This window comes from Strix aluco, chromosome 3 (genome assembly GCF_031877795.1).
Source record: "Strix aluco isolate bStrAlu1 chromosome 3, bStrAlu1.hap1, whole genome shotgun sequence".
Lineage (NCBI taxonomy): Eukaryota > Metazoa > Chordata > Aves > Strigiformes > Strigidae > Strix > Strix aluco.
Window position 1 is genome coordinate 45,921,659 of NC_133933.1, and position 21,217 is coordinate 45,942,875.

General features: G+C 36.6%; 1 protein-coding gene across 1 annotated transcript in view; it reads right to left on the reverse strand.

The window, feature by feature from the left end:
• Positions 1-21,217, reverse strand: part of FMN2 (formin 2) — a 164,301-nt gene that overhangs the window by 135,692 nt on the left and 7,392 nt on the right. The window contains exon 2 of the mRNA XM_074820532.1: positions 7,052-7,218. Coding sequence (XP_074676633.1) covers positions 7,052-7,218 — 167 coding nt within the window. The remainder of the gene's footprint in view (positions 1-7,051; positions 7,219-21,217) is intronic.

The window sequence follows — 21,217 nt, forward strand, 5'->3', positions numbered from 1 at the left end:
AACAAACTTTCCTTGGAAGAGAGAACAGTGGCTAGCCTTCTATGAAACAGAAGGACCTCAAGATCTAGCCTCTTTACCCATCCAACCTGAACTCTCACTTGGAAGACCACATCCCAAGACCACCAGGTTATCAGCTGTTACTTAGACCACTGTCTTTCTCTGACTTGTCTCTCCAAGTCTGTCCTTTCTCATTCACTCTCTCCAGAAATTCTATGCTGAGGCAAGAAGCTTCTCCATGAAGAGTTGTTTTCACTTACACTGACATAGTTCTGCAGTAAGTTTGGATTCTGGCAAATCTGAATTTTCCAAATAAATCTGTTTCATTAGAAAATACATTTCACCTCTATGCAGTTTGAAAAGGTGATTGTTACTACTGCAAAAAACTTCCTCTTCAAAACAAAGACATGCAATATACACAAATTCAACTTTCACTGTATTCTCAATTCCAAGCTAGAAAAAACACATTGTGTTATGAGTATCATTCTTAAGAAAGTGAACTAATGTACAGAAAGTCATAAAATATAAAGATCTTTTGAGGTGACACGGTGACCACCACCTTCACCCTGTGTACTATGATTTTGAAAATTTTAAACAGGTAGTGTAAACTTAACATCCAGTGTATGCCTCTTGAAGCAGTTCTTCAGAATAGCAAGCAGGTAAGCAATGTTCTCGGCAAAAAGCAGCACGAAAACTTACCAACATCCTACATATAAAATACCCCAGTTGAAAACATATACAGTAGCATCACCACAAGTATGTGGAAAGGAGAAAGAAAAAGGAAAAAGAGAAGGCTAGAATACTACAGGGACAGATGTAACAACTATAAAATAAATACCCAATTAAAATTAAGAAAAGGAAGGAGGGAAATGGCATAACAGGAATACTTCAGCCCAGTGATCATCCAACTGTTTCTATTTTACTACTCTCAGGAATATTCAGAGTTGCTCACCACAAAAGACAAAGTGTCACAAAGAGTGATTGGGCAATGGAAAAGGAAGAGACATGGGGGATTTGATTTAGCCAAGCTCAACTACCATGGTAACCTACATGACAAACAAAGATTAAGACAACAGATTAGCAATCTGGTTTCTCTGCTCTATTCCACAATTTTCACTTGTGAATATTTAAAGTCTTACTTGCTACTGACCCCTACAATACTGCTGTGACAAATTTCATGAGACTACATTCAGTCTTACACATTTTATTCCTGAGCATCGAAAATATGCTTGAAGAAATGCCGCACTGTTGCCAGCTTTGTGCTGCAGTTTGGAAGAGAAGTTCTCTTAGCTGAAGTCAATTCTTGGGAAAGTTTCTCTTTGGAAACTGATTGTTGGTATTTTGGCTCTCTGACTTCTGAAAGAGGAGTCTGTCTGCAATCTGTTTAACTGCTAATTTTCAGACTGACTTAAACAGCACAAATAAGTTAAAATTAAGTAAAGTCTTCATGTAACTAACTCCTCTTCCATCTGACCTGCAAAGTCCCACCATCTGCTACTACTCAGCAGAAAGAAAACAGTGTCTTTATTTCCTTAAAAAGCATTTGCATCACTACAGCTGGCCAAGTGATAATAGGAAAACAGTCATTTTTATAGTTTCCCATTTCAGATGTCTCTCTGCTTCCTTGTGGAAGCATTATTTCAGAAATGGATGACAACCTAGTCAGGCATCATAACTATGAATGGCACAATGGGCAGTCCCTATCCTAAACTGTCAAACATGCCTATGTATAAAATTACATCATAACACAGTAACATGCTGCAGAAGATGTCCATTTAGCTCTTTCATTATAGAATATGTTGAAATAATTTATAAATCAAGAAGGCATTAACAGCGGTACTCAACACAGTAACAATATTCAGTAAAGGCACTGAAAAAGACTTAAAGAGAGCTAGCCCAATCCAAACAACACCAGAAGTGAAGAAAGATGAAAGCTTAGGGCGCATTTCAGAAGATACTACTGGTTAGGGCCACATGAAAAAAGTGGTTGTTGGACCATTCAGTGTGCAATAGAGATTAAGTTCCCCAAACAAGGAATATAGTATGGATACAAAGGTATACTCAGTTTTCTTCTCAAAAGCACTTACAAAATGATAATAGAAAGCCTCTATTACAAAATCATTCAAGTTTTCACTGAGAATTTAAGGGTTTTAAACCTAGTGTTCAGAAACAACACACAAAACTACTTGGAAAGCTTGTCAAAAAAAAAAAAAAAAAAAAGCAGAAATCTGCTATGAATGAAAAAGAATGCCCTTAGCTTAAGACTGCACAATGTGAACTGAAAATCTGGAATGGGAAGTCATAATTAGGGACTAGGCATCCACAACATGCAGTAATTGCAACTACTGGATCAAATGCAAATAACAAGTACAGTCAATATTTCTTAATAGCACAGTGAAGCTACATAAAATTGCTTTGCATTGAAAGGAAAATGCCAGCTTCTTTTATTAGTGTATGAACAGTTTAAATTTTAATGGAAATGTGTATAATTTATGTATATTACTGACGGCTCTCCAAAGATACCTGTCTTCTAGCTTCTGTGATATATCATTAACGGAGGACCTAAGCAGGAGTTTGAGATCTCTACTTGTTGAAAATTGTGATCCTCCAACAGGTGGCTGCAAAACTTGCCTGTGGTTACATTCTTGCCAAAGATGCACTGTTTAGCCAGCTCAGCCTTGTGTTTATGTTACTCTAATAGGATAATATAATGAGGTAACATGCTAAAAAACTTAAGACTACGCCTGCACTGCAGAAATACAATTATTTAATAACATGACACAGTCATTTGGGACTGACAGTTTTTCCCAAAGCATTAATTTCTTACATATCAGAGGATATTTTATTTTAATTTGAAACTATAGAAGCCTTCTTGAACAAGTCACAACTGTTAAAAAAGAAAAATTTAAAAGACAAGCAGGCAACAGTCAGTCAAAAGGCAAGTGATTTTTTGGAGAACATTCTTTGATTAGGCTTTTGCTAATCTATCTTTCTGTAAATTGGGTATTTACTTGCTTGATTTTTTTTTAAATGTATTTCTATAAACTTTTTTCTTTTATAAAATACTAACAGAAGAATTAAAGGCTCTAAAGATAGCCTGACAGTAAGAAGTCATGACATCCATAAGGCAATAATTAGCAGCTTCTCCAGGAGACAGGAAACTAGCAAAAAGGACATCATATTTCTAGACAGTGAATCTGCCATTGTACATTTACTTACCCTTTAAGATACTCTTTATAAGTAGAGTAGGTAGCAAAAGCTATAGCGAAATCTTCCACTGCTTCTCAATAGCAAACATCTTAAAATTCCCAACCCTGTCTACTTTTGTTGCTTTTAAAGCTTCGTTCAACTTTTATTTTTCAGATAATCTTTTATTCTGGGCATCTGCCACAATCTGTTTTGAAAGAAATAATTGAACAAATGGGCCAAGACAGAACATGAAAGTTTTCTCTAAGTTCTTAAAACAGTTTTAAAAGTTTCTATCTTTTGGACTGTAACCTGAAATTTGTCAAAAGGGTCAGAGATACTTCAGGAACATGCCATTTCCAATCGCCATTAAGATCTATCCAAAATCTGATCAATTCATATGCCTCTGAAAACTAGACACCATCCTCAGCATAAATGTGATGACAGCTGCTTCTCTAAAGATTTATGCTTTCATTGGGTATTTGTTGGTCCTTCACATTTGCCATATACTAAACAAAGGAGTAAGCAGTATGTCCACAAAGCATAACCTACACCAGAAATATAAGTACTAAGAATTTAATTTAAACTGGCTTCCAGAAACCATTATTAGTAGAAACTAAGAACTGTGAAAGTTGTCTTTACTTTTAACGTATTGCCTATTGCAGTCAGACAGTGTGGAAGAGAAAGAAATAGGATCCAATGAGAAAATTAAAAGAGATTGTGTACAATTATTTAATGGAGTGAGGCAGAGGCCCACAGTGAAGTCTGAAATATCTCGGAAGAAAGAAGACAACAAATCTGTGTGTGTTACTGAGAAAACAGACACAAGATTTGGATACATAGTTGTAAGACAGGGAGAACTAGAGGTGACCACGGAGCATGAGTAACAAAGATGATGAGAATATAATCAGAGTGTGCAATTGCAAACATTTCAAGACAGCAGAGAGTTCAGCATTAGCTATGTTAAATTAAATTCACTGGAGGACATCCAGAAAAAGATGATCAGAGTGAGGGAATAGGACTTTTAAATAATCTGTTTGTATTCATCTCAAGCCATGAGCAGTAGATCATAGAGTGAACAGAACTTACTGAGTTATTTTCATAAACTGTAACCTAACATCTTCAGAAAACAAAGTCTGTGGGACCACACTTAAGCAAAAGAAGAATCATGGATTTTAGTCAACATTAAAAAAAAAGTAAGCTAAAGCTCAGAAATACATGGGATTAATCACAAAAGGAGAAAAAGAGGATTCAAGGAAGGATTTCAGTGGAAAAAAAGTTGGCAATTCTGTAAAAAAACATGCTGAAGGAGTGACCTAAGAGACTTTATAAGAACCAGACTAAGACAAAAATCAAAACAACCAAATGAGTAACATTAACAAACAAGCAAGCACCAGAGCTGGAAGTAGCAGGGAGGAAGGACAATGAGGTGGCAGACAAACCTGGCTGGGACCAGTACAGGGTTACAGGAGCTTTGTTGATGGCAGTTTCAGCTGAGTGAAAAGGACACCAGCCAAACTGGAGGCAACCCAAGATTGAACTGGAGGCACATCTGATGAACTCAGAGATGAAGGAGGAATATGGGACTGGCTGTGCTCCCAAATTTTGCAGTAAGGTCAAAGATGATGTATCTCCTAATTCTAGATGGGTGAAATTTAAGTATTATTTAGGGCTAGTCTAATTCCTCTGTCTTTGAAATCAATGGTTAGATCAACATTAAAATCCTGTTCTAATGAATTAAAAAAAAAAAGTCCACATCTAAATAAGACAAAAAGCAAAGTACAGACACATGGAGACAGATGCTAGAGGGAACACGAGTCACAGATCTTACATGTCCTTTTTTAAGTAATATACAGAATCACCATAATTTTTTTCACACTAATTGTTAATTGTTTCATTTCCTTACATAGCTATTAACATTTATTTTCTGAAAGATATTTTATTTACTTAGCAGCAAAATCAGCTAGGATTTGAAGTTTTGAAGTTCTCAGCCACTAGAATTTATACTGCAAGTCCTAAACTTTTTCACCTTTGTAGAGCATGTAATGAATAAACAGGTAGGTGTTCCTGTACTGTGGTCACCAAGGCTGAAGCAGAAGCATATTCCCAAACTCAATAGCAGCAGCTCTCACCTTTGTGCCATGTGAAATTCGATTGTTGAGATCCTTAGTGTTCAAGACAAGTGTACGCTCCTTTAAAGTAGGATGCACTACTACTTACATGCACATACACAGGGCTTTACACTACTATTTTACAGAAGCATGATCTATTCAGGGGAGTGATACAAAAAAAAATAGTAACATAGCATTTGTGACTTTACTGATAGTCCAATTCAAAATAAAATCACTGCTAAGCCAGCAACATCTTAAATTGCTGCCTTTGATGCGGTGTTCACATGGCACTTAGCTAGGCTTTGTTTCTCTTCAGAAAGTCCATCCTGTTGGATACAGCCAATGAAAGAGAACTACAATAATTCTCTTACTTGAACAAAGCATGGTATACCACTTAACAAAAGAGCCTCCTTTTCTTCTGTCTAAACTTTTAATTTGATAAAATCTTTTTGCAAGTGAAAAGAAACTTTTTTTAAAAAAATATTGTATTCAATACTCTAAAGAAGAGATTAGCTTTAGCATATGGTAAAACTAGGAGAACTGAAAACAGTGCCAGACTGTTTCAAACAACCTGAAAAATAAGAAATATTATTTTTTCCTATAACTTTATTGAATATATATAGCCATAAACACTTTCAGATGGTTGGTGATTTTAAGTTGCCTGAATAACCTCAGTTTTATAGTCACACTCTACTTTTCAATCAATTTCAAAGAACAGTTTGAAAATTAAAACATTAAAAAAAAAATTAATGTTGAATATTGTTAGAGGTACCATGGAATTATTTTCTAGATAAGCTATGTTATCTAGGAAAGCTTGCTTGTTTTAAGAATTCGTCAGACAAATTTATTCTACCCATTTTCCCTTCACCAGTTGTGTTAAACTATTCTTCAGGAAAGATGAGAAAAAGTTAAAGAATTAAAAAGACTCAAGTTCTCTCATATCTACGTCAGTCACTTTTTGAGTATTTCTAACCAAGCTTCAGCTTAATGTGTAGAATAAGGATAACCTTAATTATACCAGTAAGGTATTAAATGGATTAGTAAATATTTGTATATTATTTTGAAGTTAATTAGTGAAGAAAAAAACCTGATTATCTTCAGTCACATAAACCAGTACAAAGAAGTGTCAAAGATAGAGTGTAATGGCAAGGATCATAAAAATAAGTTCACTGTAAAACTACACCACCACAGTTTTGTAATGGTATGCACACACCAACAGTAAGAGCACTCTGACCAGACAGCCCAAAGGCACAGATATTACTGTAGTTGGAATGGCAGCAAATTTGCACTGATCCCTACACTATTTTGTATCAAAAGTCTTGACGGGATGGAAGGTGGGGCAGCGGGGAATTATCTAGCATAGACATCCCGTCTGGGTTCTGTAAAGTTTTGTGACATGCTGTTTTCTGTTGTTTTCTTTAGTTTACACTTTTGGTGAAGCATCTATTGAAATGTTTGTAGTCCTATAGAGTGCTTTGATTCAAAGAAAAAGACTTAATGAAAACAACAGATAAAGAACAGTATAGCAGACTAAGATATGAGTTAAAAAGAAAACAAGTTATGGGAAACCCTTTTAAAACTTATGCTTACCTGGATACAAAAGTGTACACACCTGAGCTCAGAAAAATGGCTGGTCACTCTCATAAGGGCAATTTTCATTAAGAGGACTAACAGAACTCTCTCAGGACTGAAGAGCCATTGATAAATCATGTCCCACTTGTCAAAACAGACAAAACATAGTTTTCTTCAGTACTTACATCAAACGTGGGTGTGCTTTGCTGGGCACTCTGATTACATGGCTCTCTGAAGCAGTCGGTGAATGGAAGCAAAAGACCCATTGCAATAATGCGAGAACATAGTTTTTCTGCTTCTTCTTGTGGTGCATTTTCCTGCTGGCTGAAGAGCTTTTCCAGCAGAGTTCGTCCTGCCAAGGTGATGACACAGATCAATAAGAATTTGTAGCTATCTACGGGACACAGAGATTAAGGCATTACAATGTGTATTGAAAATCTCAACTATTGGAAGTAAAAATAGGAAATAAAAAAAGAATTATTGAGAAAAGTATCTGATAAGTCTTTAATATGACATATTTCTATAAATAATTTGAACTCATCTGTAGCCTGATTAATTAGGGTATTCAAGAAAATATATATTGTGTTGCCTGCACTGCAGAGTAGGACCAAAAACCATGAGATGCTATTGCAGCATCAATTTCCTATTTATTTATATTATACAATTGTCCTAATGGGAAAACCATTACCAAGAAATTAAGTAACTTTTTCCAAGAGTGTCACACAAAGTTATAATGGATTCAAGTCTCCCAACTCTTGGAATGAGCCTTTGTTCTTTGAATCATAAAATGATCATACTCTTTAAGGAATTGTGCTCTATTTCTTTGGAGAAACACTCAATAAAAGAATAACAACAAAAAACCCCTGATAACTATTCTGTTTAAAATTGTGTTTAATACAGCTCCAGAGCAACTGAGTGCTCCAAACTAAAAAGCACACAAATCCACAAGCACCAATTCAGAGAAATAAAACTTTTGAAGAGAGAGGAGAGACTTATTCCTATTATAGGGCCACATTTCATGATCAAAGTGTTTTCTGTTTTATCTCACCAGAGAACGAAAGGAGGGCATATGTTATAAAGTGTATTACAGAAGACAATGCTAGAGGTTTGAAAGACCATTATATGCTTTGTGCAGTTAGCCAGAAAGAGACTACAAGAATTAGTTATATACATAGGCTGCAGTAAAATCTACATTGTAAAAATATTAAATTGCTTGATTAAGGTCTAAAATGTCATTAGATGCCAAAGTTCAGATTTACAGGATATAAGTAAAGAGATGGAATAGATCTACTGGAAGAGAAAAGGCAGATGGAGTAATAAAGTTAATTTCACATTTTAGCATGAAATAACTGTGAATACAATTTGTGCATAAATCACTTTCTATAGTCTGTTTTTTCCACCCACTCACTGGAAGCCAAAGGTATTTTCCAGAAAAAAATATACTGCATTAAGAAAGCATTTTAATGTCATTTAAAGTAGTAATAACAATAATAATTATTATAATACTACTGTTTTTTAAATACAAATGCAAGATTTCTGTTTGAATGTCTATTTTATTAAAAATATAAAATTTCCCAGGCTTTCTGAACATACTAAAAAGATTCTTCTTTTAAACATCTGGATGCAATTTAAAAAAGGATATTGTAAGTGACGTTTAGCTCAAAGTTTCTGTATTATTTTAACTTCATGTGGCAATACAGCCTAAAAGAAACAATACATTAAAATGTTAGAAGTTATTTCTAAGATTTTCCTCTCCACATCTAAAGATCTGATAATTCTGAATTATTAGTCCAAGTTTTCTAGCCTTTTATTAGACACAATACAGTACATTCAAGGGGATAAACTTGTAAGATACACAGATTTTGTTACGTTTAATGATTAGTTTGCCTCTGTTCCTTGGTTTCACCACCTATAAAGTGATGTTAACATAATTGCTTATTCAACATATCCCTCTAAGATACAGTTCAGCTGTTAAATCAAAGTCATTAATTAATTGAAGACAGGCATTCTTACTGGTTGATATGCACTGTGATTTTTAACAACAATTTACCCACAGTTGCATCAATGTACAGCAATACCTTACATCAAGAAAGGCAGCAGTATGAAACCATGGAAGCAAAGTGCAAATAGTGAGCTATCTGCTGACAGATGTTTTTGTGATTCGTTTTAGTAATTCTTTGGGGTTGTAGTTACCAAAGCTTAGTGATGTTGTAAAAGACCACTAAAAAAAGCCCCTGTTATTGCCCTTTTACTGCAATAAATGGCTTTTCTTAGCAATAAATATTGAGGTTAAGCTATATAAGCAAGTTTTAGAAAAAAGTAAGAGTACAAGACTGGCATCACACTGGCACCAGAGCACCAACGGGTAACGTTTCTGGGGCAAAGCACACCATATTACTGTAGTATCACTTTGTGTCGCTAAGTTCAACAACATGGAAAGTTGGCCAGTTAAACAAGAGACTGCAACTGATGAGGATGAATGGGGAAGTCAATGCTTTACACTTATCTAAAATGCACAGAAGAGAAAATAATAATGAAAAAATACACCAGGGGAAGAGCACTCTGCACATACATGAAATAGGACTATGCAAGAAAACTAAACATTTCTTCATGTTATAATAGCTATTCAAATCTTATCCATGACCTTTGAATGTCAGACTTGATATATTTTATTATTTTGTCTGGATGTTTCAACATTTAAATAATCTTGTCATGTTTAAAGAATGTTCTTCTGCATACACAGAAGCAAAATAGCCCTTTCCCTTCCCCTCCCCCCTTTTGCTTTAACCTAATTAACAGGAATAATATCTGTAAATGACAAAACAGGAAATGAGGCCTTTTTTTCCCCCTAATCCACTCATTCATTTGCTAATTTTTGTAGCCCTTCTTAACAGTCTTGCTCAAGATCAAATACTTTGTTCAGAATCTTAGTTGCCATTCAGTTGCAGTTTAATTTGTATAGTGCTTATTAACTACTGTTGCTTAGTGATTATTAACTATTGTCTAAACATATTTTAGCATTCAGACAATATTGAATAAGTATATATGTAAAAAAAGTCAGTAATGAACTTAATTGCTCTTACTGTACTCTCCATTACTTATGTCATTTTGTCCATCTGAACCTGAAGCATTCTCTCCAGTGTATTAGTAGTCATGGAATTAATAAAGTAGTAAAAATTATTTAAAGACATTAGCTAGTACTTTTTGACTTAAAAGAAACAATCATTTAACTCAGACTAACTTTAGTACTATCAAGATGTCCTTTGCATCAAATATACATTGAGTCAAAAAAAAATAAAGGTTCTTAAGGCAAAGGTAATAATGTTCAGATAAAGTTATGCTCTAACACAGCTTGTGGGTTCCTTACAATTGCTATGGAGACCTAAGAACAGACACAGAAATACACCAGTTCAGTTAACACATTTTACCAAATGCAAGCCGAAAAAAGTTCAATTTTCAATGCATAGAGAAATAGCTTCACTGTGAACAGCTTTGAAAAAAAATCTGTATCAACAATAAATGGGTTATATGTTTAAAGCACTTACTGGGCAATATATTTAGAGCAGACTGTTAAGTCATTGAAGTTTTGTACCTAACCAGCTAGGGCTTACAATCAAATTGAATGGTCATTACACATGTCAGAACCACCCATCCCCCATCAAACATAAAACCCAGCCAAAGTTAAAAAAAGGACAATATGTATTTTCCTTAAAGGGAAGCGATGAGGTAAGCCCTATCAAAAGAAAGTGTGTCAATACTTGAGAATGTCACTCATTTCCTTGAGATAACACCACACCATGCTGCACTGCCTGACGGATGGAGTCACTGTGGCACTGTAGTTCCAGACAGGGCTGAAGCTATTTTACATGGGAGAACAACATTTGAAAGCCACCGCTTACCAAGTAGTAGTCCCTCCCTTGTTAAGGGCATCTGATATTTCTCTTTCACCTACTTTCAGGTAAAAGCCAGTTGTCACTACAGTCGAAGCATTCCAACTCCAAAGTGCTCTGTGGCCTGGGGAGGCCAGTGCTGAATCTGCCCCTGCCTTGCTGCCCTCTGATCCTACCTGCGCCTGCACTGATGTCAAAGCAAGAGACGTTTGTTGATTCAGGGCAAGATGAAGTTTATATTTTTGTTTAGATATAGCAAAATACCTCTTTAACACTGGACTCCACAAGATTTTAACTACTTTTCTTTGGAGCCAGAAATAGTTTGCCAACACCCTATCTGCACTACACATACAGGGAATTAATTCAAATTAAAATGACACTGTGCCTATATGTGTGAAATTGACTGTATAATGTTAATCTCTGAATCTATTTGTTAACAGCAAAACCAAAACCACAGCCATATTTAATGCACAGGCTAAATTCTAGTCAACTTCAACTGCAAGATTTTGAGCTACAATTTTTCATCTTTGGTTTATAAATAAAATGCAACAACAACAGCCTTCTTCCTCAGACACCATTAATCACCTCATTTTCATAATTTACATAAAATAATAACTTCAATAGGTAAAGATGGTTGCAAATAATCTGAAATAATTAAATTATTAATGATTTCATAATTATTAAATAATCAGCTAGTTTCCATTACAGGGATTTAAATGCAATGGTAAAGCAATTTCTCTTGGTTGCCTTTATATGACATGAAAGTAGTAAAAACCAAAGATGTCTCATCTCTTTTTTTCCCCTAAAAGGTTAAACTCCCATTTTTTATATTTTAAACAACTTTTCTTCCTAGAAATCCCAGGTCATGAAATTCCTGAAACCTATTCTTACCTTTCCTCTAAGTATTCGTTTAATGAAGGATGGGAGGCATACTAAGTTTTGAATTAGAGAAGAATTGAAGCTAAATTTCAACCTTAGATAAAATCAGCATTCTGAGGATCTTGCCAAAACCCTTTAGCAAATAAGATGACTATAAACTCATAAGTTATTTTTTAGGAGCTTAAAATGACTTATTAGATCCCAGTAAGGGATAAAAAGAGTTTTTTCTTTTCTTACAAAGGATTACACAATTAACTAAAAGAATGGGAACATGAAATTAAGTTTGGAAGTATCAGGAATGCTAGCCTTCTGTGGATATTTTGTAATACTTTTGTTGATATGGCTCAGACTGGGTCTTCTGGCTCAGCTTCCAAATTACATGTTCTTCACCTCCATGTCATTTGCTACTTCCTCCCATTCCCATGAAGATGAAACACTACCTTATCACCTCCTGTATGACATTACAGATCTTCATCCCATCCCTATGACCAAGACATGAGTAACACTGTTCATCGTAACCACCTCTGTAGCACATGTAAACTCTTGACTGCAGAATTAAAAGTCCCAGTATGGTTTCCATTCATACTGTCTCCTGGGTCATATTCAAGGATCACCTCCTCCAAGCTCAGGAATGATGCATCCTGACAAAGAGGAAGTCAGGTAAGACCACCAGGAGGTCTTCATGGATGAACAGGGAGCTCCTGGACAAGCTGAAACATAAAAAGGAAGCCTACAGAGGGTGGGAGCAAGGACAGGTAACCTGGGAGGAATACAGAGAAACTGTCCAAGCAGCCAGGGATCAGGTTAGGAAGACCAAAGCCCTGATATAATTAAACCTGGCCAGGGACATCAAGGGCAACAAAAAAAGCTTTTACAGGTACGTTGGTGATAAAAGGAAGGATAGTGAAAATGTGGGTCCTCTCTGGAAGGAAAAGGGAGACTTGGTCACCTGGGATATGGAGAAGGCCAAGGTACTCAATGACTTTTCTGCCTCAGTCTTCACCGGCAAGGGCTCCAGCCACACAGCCCGAGATGCAGAAAGTGAAGGCAGGGACTGGGAGAAAGAACCACCACCCACTGTAGGAGAAGATCAGGTTCAAGACCATCTAAGGAACCTGAAGGTGCACATGTCCAGGGGACCTGATGAGATGCATCCACGGGTCCTGGGGGAACTGGCAGATGAAGTGGCTAAGCCACTGCCCATCATATTTGAGAAGTTGTGGCATTCCAGTGAAGTTCCCCACTGACTAGAAAAAGGGTAACATAGCCCCCATTTTTAAAAAGGGAAATAAAGAAGATCCAGGGAACTACAGGCCAGTAATTCTCGCCTCTGGTCCCAGCAAGATCATGGGGCAGATCCTCCTGGAAAACATGCTAGAGCAAATGGAAAATAAGGAGGTGATTGGTGACAGCAAACATGGCTTCACTAAGGGCAAATCATGCCTGACAAATTTGGTGGCCTTCTGTGACAGTGTTACAGTGCTGGTGGACAAGGGAAGAGCAACTGACATCATCTATGTGGACTTGTGCAAAGCTTTTGACACTGTCCCACATGACATCCTTGTCTCTAAATTGGAGAGACATGGATTTGACAGATGGGCCACTCAGTGGATAAGGAATTGGCTGGGTGGTCACACTTAGAGAGTTGCCATCGACAGCTCCATGTCCAAGTGGAGAACAGTGATGAGTGGCATTCTTCAGGGGCCAGTGTTGGGACTAGTGCTGTTTCACATCTTTGTTAGTGATATGGACAGTGGGATTGAGTGCACCCTCAGCAAGTTCACCGATGACACCAAGCTGTGTGGTGTGGCTGACACGCTGGAGGGAAGGGATGGCATCCAGAGGGACCGTGACAGGCTTCAGAGGTGGGACTGTGCGAACCTCATGAAGTTCAACAAGCCCAAGTGAAAGGTCCTGCAGATGAGTTGAGGCAATACCATGCATAAATATATTGTGGGTGATGAATGGATTGAGAGCAGCCCTGCAGAGAAGGACTTGGGAGTAGGAGTGGATGGAAAACTGACTATGACCCAGCAATGTGCGCTCACAGCCCAGAAAGCCAACTGTATCCTGGGCTGCATCAAGAGAAGTGTGACCAGCAGGTCGAGGGAAGGGATCCTCTCCCTCTACTTCGCTCTGGTGAGACCCCACCTGCAGTACTGTGTCCAGCTCTGGGGCCCCCAGCATAAGGACATGGACCTGTTGGAGCGAGTCCAGAGGAGGCCACAAAGATGATCAGGGGGTTGGAGCACCTCCCTTATGAGGGCAGGCTGAGAGAGTTGGGGTTGTTCAGCTTGGAGAAGGCTCCAAGGAGACCAAGGGGTCTTCCAGTACTTAACAACGGCTTACAGGAAAGATGGGAAGGGAATCTTTATCAGGGAGTGTAGTGATAGGATGAGGATTTAGACTGAAAGAGGGTAGATTTAGGTTAGATAGAAGGGAGAAATTCTTTACTGAGGGTGATGAGACACTAGAACAGGTTGCCTAGAGAAGTTGTGGCTGCCCCCTCCCTGAAAGTGTTCAAGGCCAGGTTGGACGGGGCTTTGAGCAACCTGGTCTAGTGGAAGGTGTCCCTGCCCATGGCAGGGGGGTTGCAACTAGATGATCTTTAAGGTCACTTCCAATCCAAACTATTCTATGATTTACTGCAACTGTATTTACTTAAATGCAAGGTGGAGGGAGAAAGGAAGCCTACTCCAACCAAAAGTCATTCTACAACATTATTTTATATAATGAAACACTGTAAAATATTAAGTTTTATATATATTATATAATATTCATATAATACTTTCATATAATGACCCCGCTCAGTACCGGCCTGACACAGCAACAGGTTCTCCCTTGGCCTGGAGAGGTGTCTGTGTGTATGTATTATGCCTCCTTCCATATGACAGCAACTGCTACAGGCCTTGGCCTTCAGTACTGATAATCTGGACTGTGTCTGTCATGACCTGGACTATGAATCCATTTTGATGGAAGAGGTTGCCTACTTTAAAAGAAAGCACATTTGGTCTTTCTATTACAGTTACCTTATATTTCAGTGCAGCCTTTTTTCTCCTCAAGCAGAGACTAAAAATAAGGGTCTACACTATTCTGAAACACAGGTTTGCCTCACACTTGATTGCCTATAGAATTATTGAATGTTGAAAGCACATTTAGTACCATCCACAGACAAATACAGGCAAATTCAGAGTCAATGAATTCACATTATATCTCTTCCAATCCAGTCTGCTTAGAAGACCAACCTTTTAAAGAGGAGCAGAGCAAGTAATAAAATCCTTAAGAACTAGCAATACTATGAGCATGTATTTGGTTTTGCTTAATTATTGAGGGGAGGGAGATGGACAAATGGAAGAGAGAACCAGGAGAAAACTATTGCAGTCACAGACATACTGAAAAAAACCTCACACATGCATGCACTGATGCATTGTACTACAGCAGAGCTTGCAATGTTTCCCTGAGGATCATGCTATTATAACCTTACATTTATCTTTAAAGCTGCATCTTCTATCCTCCTTATGCTGCATTTGCAAGAGCCTGGGAGCACAGCTGTCAGTGAGCACAAGTTGAGACTAACGTTCAAAATGAGTTATACTCCAAAAGCTCCCCCTCTTCTGCTAGTCTCCTGCAATACTCTCTTCTAACAACCAGAGCACTACACCACTTTCACCATTAGCAGAGCAGTTGCATCAAGAAATCTTAACCTATACAGACGAGAAACAGACTTTCCTTTTTAATTTTTCCTAAAGCAGAGTGAACAGCTTCAGTTCTGAACATAGTATTGAGAGTCACATCAAGGGTTAACAGTGACTCATGCATGTACTGCTTATGTCTTCAAAAGCTCAAATCAGCTTGTCTTCTTTTCCCCAGTTTGCTCTTTTTTTTTTTTTTTTTCCACTTTAGTGAAATCAGAAATGCTCACACAGCAAAGATATCTCATAAGCTTTGAAGCCAGAAGTACCACAGGCCTTGCTCTATTTTTGGAAGATAGTACAGGAAAAAAAGAAAAAGGAAGAAGAGATGGACAAAATGGTGAATTTCCATTTAGAATATGTTTTCTATTAGTCTTACAAAATATAAAAAAACAATTGTAGTCTTCTTATGTTTTTTCATTTACAAAGGATTCCAATTACAAACATAGTTCTATGAATTAAATAAGAAAGAGAGAAACGAAAGTAGGGAAAAAGAAAAGCTGATTTCTACAGCACTGAAAAGTTAGGAAATACTGTAATTCAGGTATCTGCTGCTCCATATATTTCCAAATCATTCCTTCCTTCCAATTTTTTTCCTGTCTCCTTTGCTATGTGTACTACCACCAAGGTCACAGCTAAGTCAGGCGTAAATCATCTGGCAAAGCAACTGAACTGTGAAGCACCAAACATTCCCCAGAACGTCAGAAGAGGACAAACATGTCTGAGACACAGAAATACTACAAAGATTTTTATATTTGTAGATGAGCTAGTAATTGCAACTAGATGTAATTTTGTAAATACTTTACAGTGCAAGTTTTACTCATTCATCGTATTCCCCCAACCTACACAGCAAAAGCTTGCTGAACTATTTCCTAGGAGCAAATCAGTCACACTTCATTTTCACCTTTCTGCTGTTTAATGTACTTTCCTAGGTCTCAAATATACAAGGTACTAAGTGACTACTATTTCACATATAAAATTAATATTTCAAAGATCAAAAGTATTACCTACTTTAATATTTTCCTTTCATTTCATAATCTTTTTAAATTTCAAGATTGTTTTTCAGCTAACCTGTACCGGTCAGCCTAGATATAATGTACAACGTGACTGCTGAGAAAGAAGAGTTTTTCAAAGGTGCATGTGGAACCCAGGGAATGAAACAGAGCTGAAAATCAGTACTTTAACCAACTGTCCTTCTTTTCAAATAACAAGACCCAGTCCCGTATAAATGCATATTAAATATACATTTGCACTAAAAAAATAACAAATTAGTCTCTTGCTTGCCTGAAGCCTGACCTGAGAGATTACACCAAATATTCCAGGATTAGAGACTTCATTTATTGTTCTTTTTCACTACAGAGTTTCTAATCCTCTGCTGATTTATATTGGGAAACTGTTCTGGATCTCTCATCCTGTGAGGTTGTTTTGACTGTTTCATTTTTGTTGTGGGTTGGTTTTTTTTTAAACGGATTGGATTTTCATTGACAGATACTTTCCTAAAACCATGTGACAGTTTTCTCACAGCCTGCTTATATAAAGCATGGAAAACCCAACAAATAACAGGCCTTCACACACATAACAAAAAGGAAAAAAAAAATGATTGAATCCTTCCACTATGAATAAACACAAAGTATGTCATAAGACTAATTTCCAGGCAACATAAATGTTAAAAATGATAAAACTTGCAAAGGTCTAGGGTTATGGTACATATTTCTAGAATTCTGTCATAAAGATAAATCCATTAGTTTTAATCAGTGTAATAGCCAATATCTGCATTCACTACTTGTACACATACATATGTTTCTAAGGGAAAAGAATCCCAGAGGTTATACATAGATTTCTTTATATATCTCTATATTGTATATTATTATATTCTAAGTTATATTAATTTATTCTTTTATATATATTTATATCTTGTATTTTATTATTTAGAACACTATTAAAGTTAAGGATGTGTAGAAACGCCCAAGAGGATTGTCCTTTCTTCCCTGATGTTCTGTCTCCAGATTTCCTGGCTCTGTTCACATGGATGCCATGAACTGAACCCACATATCATCTTAAATTCAGAAGTCAAAAGCAGAAAGTCTATCTAAGCAAGAGAATTAGGAAAAGACATATATGAACACTATCTCCTGCTGTGACCCCAATTTTCTATGCCTGTCTACACACAGTTCAATGTAATTTCAAAGTCAGAAATATGTATTTACTAAATTCCACTGCAGAATGTATTGATTGAAGATTTTATGAATGTAATCATCAAACAAGTAGAAAAAACCTACCAATTATTAATTTCGCATCTGTCAGTCTGTATCTGAATATCACACTAAACACCATGCTTTACTTTTGCCAAGCCCTCTGAATCTTTTGGCATCTCAGTGTCCCTCCCTTTGCATTGTCCTGTCTTTTAGTACCCTCTTGACTGTTAAAAATTTTCCATGAAAACCCTTGACTAGCTCTAAGTTAGAACCACAATGTATCAAAACCTGTCCAACTCAAGCAAGTAATTTTTTTCCCCTTCTTTTATCCCCACAATTATCACTAATCATTTAAACAGATTCCAGATTGTGCAAGGGAGCTTGAATGACCATATCATTGAGATTTCAGCTGACTCAGATAGAACAAGCAGCCCCATTACGCAGAAAGAGAATCACATAATGCTAACAGCTTCAACTGTTTGAGACATCCCCAAAAAAGCCAGGGAACACATGTGTGTGAGCTCCCTTTGGAAGCAAAGGCACAAGCTGTCACTGGGAAGAGAATCCTGCTGCTGCCCCTGGGGCCACCACAGCATACAGGGCAAAAATGACACCTCATACAAATGCCACTGAAATTCTCCCAGGAATGCCCTGACAAAAAAGCAGAGGTCTGGCAAAAATCTGAAAGTGGGATTCCCCAAAAATAAAGATGACAAGGAAAGACACCAGATTTAATGAAGCAAAAAGCCACTCCAGAAAGGACATTACAGAAAACCAGTTTTCAAAAAAACCCATCTCACTCTTTATCCATAGTGTCCCACAATTGAAACAAACAGCTGTATTTTAAAACAGCTTGCTTCACTTGTGCTGGCTAGAAGATATGGCAATAACAGCAATTTCAGCATAACCTCAATGGTCTGTTAAAAGATTACTTAACCATATGTCATACTTTCACAAATCATGCTGAAAAAAACCTGAAGCAGTCAGGTCAAAAACTGATTAATTCAAAACTTGGCCCTGATGAATGAACTCATGATGTCAACCCAGTTCCTAATTTTGAAATTTGTATTATAACACAGAAAGACAACAATTTACTGAAAATTTCACTTGGTTATGAAAAGGTCAAGTCCTGCAAACACAAATGTCAGGACAAAGGTCAAGACCAAGCTGTACTCTTGCATTAATTGTGCAATAAACTTCCACAGCCTGAGCAAGCCTACCACAACACTAGGTGGAAGTAGATCAAAATGAAGCTGTTCTTCCTTGGTGGAAGTAACATGACAGCGTCCCTTATCAAAACCTTCAGTAATTTTCTTTTTCAGGTAAGTGATTTGCAGTGTTGTCATTTTGTACGGAAACCCAGATGAACTCCTTCCTATCATTCTTGCTTTGTCTAGAAAGCAGCTGTACATAAAAAGCTATCAATGCAGTCTTATTGATCTTTGCTAAAACCATGCTGCATTTTGTTCCATTCTTCTTTACTCTTTTATCATATACCAAATAACTAATTACATCTTATAATTTTCTCCTTCAAGATTTGTTCCAAAACCTTGCTTGTTGCTGCAGTCAAAATAAGATGACTAAAATTGCCTGGATCATTTACGATAACAACAATATAACACTTCTTCTAAAAAGCAGATATTCTAACTTTGTTATCACCAGAGCTTCAAAATATATTAAAGTGTTTGTGATGTCCTGTGCCAGTGTTTTCAGAATTCTTGTAGATTAGCAAGTCTTTTAAGTATTCTGTCTTCCTAACTTGAGCATTAAGCTCCTTGACATTTTGCTTCTACAGTGACTAAGATTTTACACCTTTCCCCCACACTGAATTTTCTGATATATGACATACGTATAACAGAATAAGCTGAGACAAAGTATTAAACTATGCTTTTATCCCTACATTTCACTATATATATTTTATATATTTTATATATTATATATTTTATATATATAGTGAGAGGTAAGAATATATCTTATATGTCACTAAATATCTTTTAGAAGCTGAAGTTTTTTAATCCCCAACTATAATACAACAATTGTACACAGCACAAAATACCTTTCTAAAAATACAAACAAGATGCACCCTCCCACAACATTACATGGCATGTCTTCTTTCACTTTGATTTCTCTTCAGGTTATAATGCAATATTATTGAAGATTACAGAATTATATTACTAAAGCTTTCCTAATTATAGTAGATTATCATAAAAGGGAATCTATATGTGTCTGTCTACCAAATCTTTTAGGCACCATATGCATCTTTGGCAACTTTCATATTGTGTTTTCCAGGTGCTTATGTTCCTCTCAGCAAGTATTTAATTCTGTCCATCTTTACCCTTTTAGTTTCTGTGGTGATTGGTAATGTGAAGGCAGTATTCCGTGCCAGGTTCTCACAGACAGCTTGAAAAGCCACAAAGCTTTCTGTCTAGCTCTTTAAAGAAAGAAGCTCCTCTGATGTCTTTTTGGGCAACTATTACTAACAGTGTCTTTTTGTCAGTCCAAACTGATACACACTGTTCTCTACAATGCAACTTTGTAAAACTTCTTTATCCCAATAGTTGTACATTTAATTTGACATTTAATGCAGTCTAGCCCATCTCTACCTTAGAAGTAAATCCAAGTATTTCCTCAAGCAGCCACAGCTCACAAAACACAACCGAACTGAATTAACAAGCTTCTGAAGTGGGACACAAATAAATTTCTTTCAACCTACTTATTAGAGTTCCAGCATGCCTTAGCTTTCTTCCCTCTCCAGGACCTGTGCACCCAAGGTCTGACAATCTCCTCCAACTTTAATAACTGGTGATTTTTAATATTTATCACAATGCAAAAAAGCTTTTCTTTGTATCCATAAACAAAAACTGGTGAGATGAAGAAAGAGGTAAAGCAGAAAATTAGAACTACATTCCATATAAGAGAAAAATATATACATGCATGCATAAATATTTATGCAGATATGTTCTTCTAGACTTCATCTGAATAAAACCTAAGCATGTCTCCCTTGCTGTAACTGGACCTTCATGTTCTTTTATTGATATAATCAAATATTTCCCTCAACTATTTCTCAGCATGCTGTATTGACCCTTTGCATGACAAAATAGTGTTTAGATAGACACCCTGTATTATGCAGGCAATGTTTTGGTTTCTGTTTTTCTTTTTTTACTGAAAACCACCTTTTCTTCCATGACTGTTAGTGGATGTTAATGTAGTTAATTATAGTGTTACTGCAGCATTGACTTCTTTTGTACAGTATTTTTTTCCTTATCAGTGCAAGGAAGAGGAAGGATACAAGTTATTTTTCCCCTGGTACTACTTATTATGCACCTTCAAGGGACATCCGAGCCAGATCTTGACATCAAATAAACTCTAGAATTAAAGCTGCCTCCTGTAATTAGCTCCACAGTAAAGTTATCTATGCTTCCTCCTGATTCAAATTCACACCACGTTTAGAGCTCTGGCACTCCTGATAAATTTCATACACATTCTGAGACCAAACAGTTCATACTTTTACTGACAAGTAAGAATGCCTTAATGATAAGTGTCATTCATGACTAGGCTTACCTGATACTATTTAGCTGCATATGTCAAGACACTAAAAAGAATAAATTCCCATGCATTTTTTTTTTACTTTTTCTGTATTTATCTATTCCCGCTTAATTTTATATATGTTAGGATTTACTTTTACAATCGTGATG